Consider the following 10,912-nt stretch of genomic DNA (forward strand, 5'->3'; position numbering starts at 1 on the left):
CTATTTGGCTCCTTGGAGCGTTAGGATCAATGCTTTATAAGGTGATACGTACTAACAGAATATTACATCCAAAGAGCACTGGATGATTAGTTGCAAACAGGTAATATCTGGTTACGTGTCCTGCCTAGCAAGCTGTCCCTACATTATCATCTATACAGTTTAAAAGCTGCAGTTTCCCAGCCAAGAGGATGGAAAAAGGGGCGACTTATTTCCCGTCAGCTCACCGACACAACATGCTGCCACATGCTTTGGCAACGGCTGGTAGAAACTCAAGAAAAAAAAAAAAACCTTGCAGAGGGCTGGGAAGACTCATTGGCTTGGCATCTGCATTGCCATTCAGCAGAGGCTGGAGGAAGGTGGCAGGGTGCAGGCGGGCACAGCTGCCCGCTGCCATGGGACCGGCTTCAATGAGACAAGAGGCAAATTGAGTTCCTTTGCCCCCACTGCAGCAGCCCTCGTGTAGCCGCCTTGTTCCCTTCTGTTAAACTCACCAGCCCTTATCTGCCCTCTCAGTGGGCTGGGCAATCTGAAGTGTCCTTAGGGCAGGCCTAGAAGGAGCTGAGCTCTGCCCAGTGCCGCTTCCAAGGCATCTGGCCACAGGGGAAAGCAAGCCTGAAATACCCTTACGTTCTCCCGTCACCAGCAGGACAGACGTGTGGACAGCAGGAATGCGGGGCGGATGTACGGCAGCTTCTGTGCCGGCCGCTTGGGGATAGATCAAAGATCCCTCAGACTTTGGCTGGGAGTTCAGCCTGATGCCTCCGCGCGTCTCGTCTCAGGTGCTCACTGAGCTGCCATTCCTTCGCACATTTTTCTACAGCAGGAATAACGACGTGGCAAAGGTATTATTATTACAGGAACAGCTGTCGCTCGTCTACCATATCAAAAATGGTCAGGTAAAACTAGCCAAACACGTCTAAAATTCACCAAAGCAGCACCAAATTTTCTTCTTTCCCATGAAGAAAACGCCAGCTTTAGAGTCTCGCCTACTGTTTGTGTTTATTGCCAGACAGATTTTGTTACCTGCTGACAAACTCCTGCTCAATGTTACCTCCAAGTGGCTACACTTCAGCGATAAATGAAGGCTGAAATGTATACCTGGCACTTGGCACCTCGCAAGGCACACTTTCCGAGAAAAATACAGAATTACATTTTCTGTTTGTGTGAAGATTTTCAGCATTTTGCATTCATAATTCCAAACCCTCGGTGTAGGATTAAGCGCCGGCTGTAGGTTAGCCTTTCCTAAACCAGGACTCGGCACTATCCACAGAGTCCGTGAGTAGAAGGGAAATTCCCACTGTTTTTTCCACTTCATTGAAACCGAATAGTGAATTATTTGATCTCTTGAAACCAAGATTCACCACTGAGTCACGGCTCCCCACCTACGGGGACGAGCCATGAAAGGCGAGACGCGGGGTGTCCGCGAGGGATGCAGCGGGGCTGTGCGGGCAGGGACGAGGCGAGAGAGGAGGACCATTTGTGCGGCGTGCCCACGGTTGTGCGGTAATCGCACCCGGCTTTACGTTTTGTCCTAAAACTTGATGGATGGATCTGCTGGGCCAGGCAGGTTTTGCACTGCGGAAAAAATTAAGAAACTTTTTTTTTTTTTTGTAAAAAAAAAAATAGGAAGAAATAGTTTTTTTTTTTTTTGTAACCCCAGAAATATTAAGAAGCCTTTTTTTTTTTTTTTTGTACCAATTCCCCTAACAAAATCAGGGGGAAGGGAGGGCGGGGAGCGGCGCGGGCCCCCCCCCCCCCCCGCGGCCGGGGGCGGGCCGGGGCGGTGCGGCTGCGCCGGGCGCACCTGGGCAGGTGAGGGCGGGGCCGCGGGAGGGAGCAGGGCGCGCCGTGCCCGCTGCCCCCCGCCCGCCGCCCCCCTGCCGAGATCCCCTCGCCCCCCACCCCCCGTCCCCGACGCGGAGAGCCCCCGGGGTGAGGAGCGGGCACTGCCGGTAAGTGCCGGGGGGGTCCCGGTCCCCGTTCTCCCGGGGCCGTGCAGCCGCCGGGGGAGTTACGGGAACCGGAACGCGGCGGGGCGGGGGCCCGGGGCTCGCTGCGGTCCCCCCCATGGGCGCTCGGCCCGGGCTGGAGGGGGCGCTCTGGGGGCCGGAGCCGGGCTCGCTCTCCCCGGTTTAGCCCTGGGCTACGGCTTTCGGGTCGGGGCCAGGCCGGCCGTGGGCCGGGGGTGGTCCCGGTGCCGGTCCCGGCCCTGCCCTGCCGGCAGCTCCCGCACCGCTGCCCCCCCCGCCCCCCCGGCAGCCTAAACCGTTCGTGTCCCCGCCGGGGCAGTCCCGGCCCGGCACCGGGCGGAATTCACCCGGCGGGGCCGGGAGTGCGGGAGGCGGCCGGGCTCCGGGACGGGGGAGCCCGGGGGCTGCGGGGTTTTGAGAAGTGATGGTGGGTATTGCCCCGAGAGGTGGGAGCCGTGGGGTCCCCGCGCAGGGAGGTGGTGAGGTGTCAGAAAGCTGGGTGCGAGGTCAGCGTGCTTCTCCGGAGGAGTGCTAATTCTAAAGGTTGAGCCTTTGGGGGTTTAAAAAAAAAATATATATATATCTATAGGATAAGGTAATCAAATGAAAGTAACAAGTGAGGAATGAGGTGCCAGCCTGTGGCACTGCAGAGATGAAGCCAGAGAGCACCCCTTCCTTCCTCAGAGGCGTTGTGAACGGGTTGGGAAGGCGCTGAGTATTCGTGGTCGTGCTGGCAGAGGCTGAAAGAGTTTGAGCTTGGAAAACCCGTGGGCTACAGCAACATGGTAAGAGGCGTGGATGAGGGAGCCAGGAGGGGACGCGCGCATCCTTCACACCCAGCTCTGGGTACCACTGTGGGCAGAGCCGCGCCGGAGCAGGGGAGCTGCGCTTCTCCTGCGCCCCAGCATTGGGAGCAAAGAACCCCTCATTCCCAGGGTTTCCCAGGATTTCAGCCCCTTTCCAGCCAGGTCGAGGCAGACTTGGGTAGTGTTTTCCTGGTTTGCTGTTGCTCTGACTGGCACCTGCGCTGAGAGTCACCACGATTAACCGCGTATGGCCCCGACCTTTGTCACTCGTCTGCGGCCATCGGGGTGGCTGCAGGATGTCTGCTCACTCCTGAGTTTGCTGGAGCTGTCTGGCCCTCGCAGCTTTCTGAGCGGGAGCGGCTTCTGGCGATGGTGGACCCTTGTGGGATGGAAGTTGAAGGCTGCAAGGGGCTGACTCACTGTCTGCACTGAGCAATGGGATTCAAGTTGGTTTGCTCTCTGTTATTGTGTCAACAAGCCATTGGTGATAAAAGGTCGTAAAGTATTGTAACGTCTGGTATTGACAGAGGCTGTCTGTGATCCAAGGGACAATTCAAACCTAATACAGCAGCGCCAGCGCACTGTCCATGTGACTGAATTTATTTTGTTTGAGAGGCAGGCATGAATTTTTCTCCGTGGTGTATGGGCTTGTATTTAATCTTGGCCTTGCAAATGTGTGTGTACACAGTGTACGTTATTAGAAACAGAGGGAGCTGCTTAAAGCAAAGTGTAAAAGAGATTGTGGGAACAAGCTTTAGTTAGGATCTCTTTGTTGCAAGAAATCGCTGTTTTTCCCTTAGCAAGTGAAATCAATACCTGTTGTGCTGTTTTTTGGTCTCAATTCTAAGTCCAGGGTTAACCTGGACTTTGTGTCTTTGCAAACATGCTACTGTGTGTAATTCTGATAGGATTTTTGACATGAATAACTAATGCGGTAGTTCCAGAAGCATGAAAAGGATTCCTTTCTGATGTTTGCAGCACCTGTGAAGCAGTCTGCTAACATGCCCAGGTCCTTGACTAAGCACATATTCAAACTATTACTTAAACATGATTTGCAATTGATTCTGAGCATTTTCTTTGTTTAACAGATAAAAATAAGTTGTGCTCAGATTAATTTTGTGTGAATGCTTGCATTTGAATTGGATCTGCTGGTATTTGAACAAATGAAACCTGTTCCTAGAGTAGTTCTTGGATAGTTTTTTTTAATCTCCTCTATCTCTGCTGCGAGAGACATCTTGAAACTCCCGTGGCAGTATTCAGGGCTTATGGCAAAGGATTTACTTATCCTGTAACTGCCTTATTAATGGAAAGTTTGCCATTTTTCTCATTGGTTTCAAGATTTACAAAATGAATTTGCAAGTTACGCCTCCTAAGCACATGTAGCGTGTGTCCCCCTCCCAGTCTCAAGATACCAAATGCCGTCGTCTTTTGCAGGGGACAGTCGTTAATTTTGTATCTGTGACTTTGTTCTGAAGAGGAAGAATATTGTTGGTTGCAAATGTAGTATCAACATGGTACCACTTAAAAACAGTAAATTTAATCCATTAACTCCGTGGCCTTTTTTTTTTTTTTAAAGAAATTAAACATTAAGTCAACATGACTCGATTTTTAGTGTCAGTGCAGACTTGCAGTTCATCTCCTTCTGGATAAACATCCTGGTTATTATAGGTCAGCACCTTACGCTGGTGCTTGCAAGTGATTATATTGCATTCAAAGAATTCAAGAAAAAGTCATGAAATGACTTTAGGAGGAAAGTCCATCTGTGTTAAACCAGTCCCCTCCACTTCAGCCGGATGGTTCCACCTATACCTCAGTTGGGGCAAAAGCTTCAGATTCGGCATGTAGTTTTCTTTTCCTTCTCAATGCAAGCCTGGCAGGATTGAAGAAAAACTAGATGAGAGATTCCTGTTTGCTAAGGGGTACGTGGAGGCTTTTGAAATTCTAATGTCTGTTCTTGCTGTGGCTTGTTTGTGGCTTTATCTCCTGCGCAGCACTTACAGCTCAAGTTTGATTGGGGCTCACCCTTCCATGTGCTCAGTTAACACGAATAATGCAGGTGGTTGTTCTAGAGACATTAGCAGTGTAGAAACATCACTTAGTGATGCATTTGTAACTCCTCCTGGTAGAAGAAAGGTAGTTAGCTAAATCTGAATTGTTGGTTATATTATTACACGTTGAAACCACTGATAACAGTAGCACTGCGTAGAGTACTTCATGAAGTTAACTTTTTCTTTTTTTAAAGAATATGACTCTCTACTAACCTTTTGCAGTTGGTCTGCTATTACCTCTGTCTTTTGTAGACAATGGCGTTACACCCGCGAAGAGTCCGCTTGAAGCCCTGGCTCGTGGCCCAGGTAGATAGCGGCATGTATCCGGGCCTTATCTGGCTAAATCGAGAAGCAAAGCGGTTTCAGATTCCCTGGAAGCACGCAACTCGGCACAGCCCGCAGCACGAGGAGGAGAACACCATCTTCAAGGTGAGGGAGGGAGAAGCTCGGTTGTACCACGGCTCTTACACAGAGACAAAGGGCTGAATTGTTGGCCGAGAGCTGGATAGGCGTTTCAGTAGCTGCTTCCAGGCGCATTTTGTCCTGTTTCTTTGACCTCTGAAATGCCACTTTGAGCACTTCGATGCCAAGCTTGGCACAGTGCTGGAAAGGTGTTTAGTTCTTTAACTCTTTCAGGCCGCCAAAGGCCTGACAACGTCAGGTTGTACAAACTGTGGGAGATTACTGCTGCTTGTTTCACTGACTTGGTTTAGCATGTGGCAGCTGCCTTGTTCTTCACATCAAACCATTAAATATTGTTACATAAATCTTAACAGGGAAAGGAAAAATATCGCTCCAGCACAAAGTTTCAGTTATTGTTACTGCTGTTCTTAATATTCTTTTCCCATGGGGTTCATTTTAACTCCTTTACTCTGAGGGATTTTTGACTTCCTCTGCCTTGGAAGGACCTTGGATTAATGGTCTGATTCGGGGGTGAGACAGCTAGGTGGATACCTGAGGCTGCTCCATTCCGTTTTAACCGAATCCACTCCCCCTGCACAGGGTATGGCTCGCTGCCAGAAATGGCTTTTGGTATTGCGCTTAACACCTAGAAAAACTCAGTGTGCAATCCTGTATGATTGATATTTTCTTAACTTGTATGAAGATGTGTGCTCTGAACTGGTAATGGATCTTGGAAATTTGGATTTACATCCTTTTTTAAAAAATCCTTTTAATGGGGAAAGGGAAAAAATATGGGGAGAGACTGGAACAGGTTGCCCAGAGAAGCTGTGGATGCCCCATCCCTGGATGTGTTCAAGGCCAGGTTGGATGAGGCCCTGGGCAACCTGATCTAGTGGGTGGCATCCCCGCACATGGCAGGGAGGCTGGAATGAGATGGTCTTTAAGGTCCATTGCAGCCCAAACTGTTCTGTGATTCTTTGAAAAGCTATTACAGAGGGAATGCCCACTGTTGTTATCAGAAGAGCTGTAGTTGAGGCTTCTGCGAGAGAAGGATTTTACAATAAATTTGCTTGTAAGCTTCATTTCTGATAAAAGCTACTCTATTGCGAGGGCTGGACTGAGCATGGTGTACTTTGTCCCCAGGCATGGGCTGTGGAAACAGGAAAGTACCAGGAAGGAGTTGATGAGCCAGACCCTGCAAAGTGGAAAGCCCAGCTCCGATGTGCTCTTAACAAAAGCCGGGAATTTAATTTGATGTATGATGGCACCAAGGAGGTACCCATGAATCCTGTTAAAATTTATGAAGTGTGCGATATCCCGCAGTCTCAGGGATCAATCATTAATCCAGGTGAGGGCCTTGCTGACACAGTGCTGGTTACTGAGCAGGCGTTTGTCCAATGCGTGTGCCTTTCTCCTTGTGACATTAACTCTTGAGCTGCCATTGTGTGCTGTAAAAAAGCAGTTGCCATGTGTAAGCCCAGTTACACTTAAGCTTCGAGGACTTTGAACCATAGTATGCCTACAGTAAAATTAACAGAGCTGCACACAGTTGCATGCTTTTTGCTTAAAAAAAATAAAAATCCAATGTTGTCAATAGTTTCTGTATCCTCAGCTTTCTAAAACCAGGTGTTAACCTGAAAATAATATTGTACAGATAAAATGTTGTCTTTTTACTTAGAAAATAGACAAAATTCTGCTATTGTGCAAAGCCAATGTGAAGATTACATTTTTTTCAAGAATGCCGTTGCAGTGTTTCACACCGAATTATCTACCTGTCACTCTGTGCTTGTTTGCAGGTTCCACTGGCTCAGCTCCATGGGACGAGAAGGATAATGATCTTGATGAGGAAGAAGAAGAAGAACTGAATCAATCTCAGCATGTCCCTATTCAAGAGACATTTCCATTTCTTAATATAAATGGTTGGTGGCATAGGCTGTAATGTAGCAGTGAAGTTATTTGCTTGTATATTGGTGCATGCTTGCAATCGAGTCCTGGTTTAGCAAATAATTGATTCCTTTTTGTAGATTCTCCAATGGCTCCAGCCAGTGCAGAAAACTGCAGCCCTGAAGCTGTGTGGCCTAAGAATGAACCTCTAGATATGGAAATGCCCCCAACAGCTCTGCAGCATGATTTCTTCAGCAGCCCTGAGCTCTGGATCAGCTCTCTTCCAAGTACGTTTATGGATTTATAGTACTTCTGTCATTGTACTTAAAAGTTACAACTTTTTTTAAACCCTTTGGTTGTTCGCTTGTTAGCAAGAATATCTGATTATTTTTTTTTTTTTGTGGTTCTTTGGGGACCCATGGGTTGGACTTGATGATCCTTGTGGGTCCCTTCCAACTCAGATATTCTATGATCTGTGTATAGCTAAAACATCCCTCCCTGTGAGTCTAGGTTGGACTGTGTGGTGTGTGTCTGCTGCTGATAAAGTATGCATAGAGGTCCAGGGAAAATCCTACTGACAGTTTCTCTCTCAGTGACAGATCTAGAAATCAAGTTTGAATATCGAGGAAAGGAGACGGGACCAACGACAACTGTAAGCAACCCACAGGGATGCAGACTTTTCTATGGAGAGCTGGGTCCTATGCCAGACCAGGAAGAGCTCTTTGGGCCTATCAATTTGGAGCAAGTGAAGTTTCCAGGAACAGAGCAAATCACCAATGAAAGGCAAAAGATCTTCACAAGTCGGCTACTGGATGTTATGGACAGGGGACTGATCCTGGAGGTCAGTGGCCATGCCATCTATGCTGTCCGGCTCTGCCAGTGCAAGGTGTACTGGTCTGGTCCCTGTGCGCCTTCTGCCGCCACACCAAATTTGATTGAGAGGCAAAAGAAAGTCAAATTATTCTGCCTGGAAACGTTCCTAAGCGGTAGGTAGCTTCTGCTTCTGGAAGATAATGGAGTCTGGTCTGGGTACTTGGTGACACTGTTGGAAAGGGTGGTCTGCCATGGGGGTCAGTCTGGATGCACTAATTAGTTTGCACATGCATGGAGCATGGGTAGTAGCCACTGCTTCTCCTGACCTCAGTGGACTGTGGGGCACATGTGCATCAGAATAAAGTGCATGTGCACTTATTTAACGCTCTGAAAAATATTGGTGGGCACTGATTTTAAAGGAAACTTTTCTGGGTTAAAGAAATAAATTGTAACTGTTGATGTGTGAGAGGTATAGCTAAGACTCGGGACAATACAGCGAGGTGGGACATGGAGCATCTAACCAAAAGATGGACAACACTGCAGCATTCTGCTTTTCTTTCTAGAGCTGATTGCCCACCAGAAAGGACAAATTGAAAAAACAGCCACCATATGAGATCTACTTCTGTTTTGGAGAAGAGTGGCCCGATGGAAAACCTAGAGAGAGAAAGCTGATTGTGGTTCAGGTAGGAGCTAAGGCCCTGAAGCGACACGTGGCGGCCTTGCTGGGGCCACAACATTGGCTCTGGATTGATACCCACAGAAACCAGAGAACTGTTCTTCTCTGCCATGGTTATTGGCACTGAGAAACCCCAGCAAGGCTGGTGGGATTCTGTGCACTGAATGACATCGATCTGTGAGTGTGTTTTAGGTGATTGTGGACACCATCCTGCAGGGGGTTCCTGCCAAGGAACAGGGATGTACTGTGTGACTGCTAGGCTAAAATGGCTGACTACTTCTTCAACAGGTCATTCCAGTCGTGGCCCGGATGATATATGAAATGTTCTCTGGTGACTTCACGCGTTCCTTTGACAGCGGCAGTGTGCGACTCCAGATCTCTACGCCTGACATCAAGGATAACATCGTGGCTCACTTGAAGCAGCTGTACCGCCTGCTGCAGACCCATCAGGAGGGGTGGCCGATGCAGGCCCCTGCCATGCACATGGCACAGCCGCTGCCAGCACAGTGACAGGCGCTTTGTCCTGTTGCTGCGGGGTGCCCCAGGGTTTCCTACGTTGTACATATGGGGAAATGTTAGTGAGTGCCTTGCCTTAACCTGAATGATATTTGTAAATCTGGTCTTCTGATTAACTTTCAACAGTCTATGGTGTTTCTGGTTTGGGAGCGTTTTAAATAAAGGGAATAAAGAATACCTCTAGCTTCATTGCTGTTTTTAGCTGTTTGCTATGTGTAAATCAGATTTTTAATTCTGTAATATTTTTTAAAATTCACTACTGCCACCCTGTATATAAACACTTGACCAGTAGAGGGGGGAGAAAAGTAATCTGTGCTTTATTAAAACTGCTTTAAGAATGTCATTTTGTTGTCTTTTATTTCTCTTTAGCTGCTCTCTAGTTGCAGCCTTGCACCCTAAAGCTTCTTTCACTGTGCTTTATATTTTATATACGTGTATTTTATATGTGTGTATGTATTTGGAGTAAATCGTGGCTTTTAAGTCCCCCTCCACCATCCAGCGGGACAGCTGAGCTGCAGCGGCCGGGACGATGAGGGCAGCAACCCATCAGCGCCCTCTTCCGTGTTTACGAGGCCGGGCCGGCGGCCTAGGCCGCTCCGCCCCGGGAAGGCCGATCCGCTCCGCCCCGGAGCCGGGGGCCGGCCCGGAAGCCTGGTGCCGGGCGGCGGCTGCCGCTCGCGGCCCGCTCCGGGGGGATGGAGCCCGTGGAGCCCCTGCCGGCCCCGCAGCTGGTGGCAGCGGCGCGGGAGGCGCTGGGGGCCGGGACCGGGCGGCGGCGGCGGCGGCTGCCGGCATCCCGAGCCCTGCAGCTGGCCGGGGAGGTGCTGGCGGTGGCGGCGGGGCTGAAGCCGGCGCTGCTGTACGACTGCGGCGCCGCGGGCCCCGCCGAGCTCCGGCGCTACCTGGCGCGGCTGCGGGAGGCCGGGCTGGCCCCGCGCCGCCTGCACCTGCTGGGCGCCGGGGGCTCGGCGCTGCTGCTGCACCCCGGCAGCGCCCGGCGGCGGCTGGAGGCCGCGCTCCGCTCCCGCCCCGGGCCCTTCGTGGACGTGGCGGCGGCGAGGGGCAGCCCCGCTCTCTGCGGGCCGGCCCAGGCCCAGGCCATCAGGGGCCACCTCGCCGCCCTCCTGGCCCACCTGGAGGCCGCCGAGGAGGCCGCCGCCGGCCCCGTCTCCTGCAGCGAGGTCGTCCCCGCCGGCTGGAACCTCTGCACCGTGTTCGGGGTGCTGCTGGGCTACCCGGCCGCCTACCACTTCCCCGCGGAGGAGGGCGGCGAGAACTGCCTGGCACTGACGCCGCTCAGGGTGTTCGCGGTGTGGGCTCGCTGCCCCCGGATCCAGGGCGGGCTCGCAGTGCAGATCTACTCCTTCAGCATCCCCGAGAGCCTCCGTGAGGAGCTGCGGGAGGTGCTGGACACCTGGTGCGACGACCTGAGGGACAATTTCCGCGCGCAGAGTGACTTTGTGGACCTCTGCATTTCGAGCAAGGTGGTGTCGCTTCCAGCGGTTGCCTTATAACACAAATACACGCTGACTTTCCACCGTATGCCTCATGTGCCTCAGGGAGTGAGGTGAGAAACTCACTGAGGGGCCCTTGAGAGGCCCCAAGCCTTAGGGGCCGTGCTGTGGCAGTTTGGGCCCTGACCGCTCAGGCCAGTTGCTGCAAGTCCACACACATCCCAAGTATGTGGGTGAATGCACCCAGAGCTGCTCCACAGCCTGGATCCTGACTGTGCTCTGTCGGGTATATTTATTTGTGGCAAACAACTGGAGATTAATAAAAAATGGTAACACTACATTA

General features: G+C 51.0%; 2 protein-coding genes across 2 annotated transcripts; both read left to right on the plus strand.

Moving 5' to 3' along the window:
- The first annotated feature begins 1,447 nt into the window (after nt 1-1,447).
- Nucleotides 1,448-9,456, plus strand: IRF6 (interferon regulatory factor 6). Its single transcript, XM_040536070.1, is given in 9 exon segments — nt 1,448-1,563; nt 5,077-5,253; nt 6,370-6,574; nt 7,023-7,145; nt 7,251-7,397; nt 7,704-8,096; nt 8,487-8,518; nt 8,520-8,606; nt 8,888-9,456. Coding segments are annotated over 9 exon segments (1,404 nt in total). The 5' UTR covers nt 1,448-1,545; the 3' UTR covers nt 9,110-9,456.
- A 293-nt stretch (nt 9,457-9,749) lies between these two features.
- Nucleotides 9,750-10,909, plus strand: C24H1orf74 (chromosome 24 C1orf74 homolog). The gene has a single exon (XM_040535982.1). The coding sequence runs from the start codon at nt 9,811-9,813 to the stop codon at nt 10,627-10,629; it is 819 nt and encodes a 272-aa protein (XP_040391916.1). The 5' UTR covers nt 9,750-9,810; the 3' UTR covers nt 10,630-10,909.
- Nucleotides 10,910-10,912: the final 3 nt, after the last annotated feature.

Source organism: Cygnus olor, chromosome 24, assembly GCF_009769625.2.
Source record: "Cygnus olor isolate bCygOlo1 chromosome 24, bCygOlo1.pri.v2, whole genome shotgun sequence".
Taxonomy (NCBI): Eukaryota; Metazoa; Chordata; class Aves; order Anseriformes; family Anatidae; genus Cygnus; species Cygnus olor.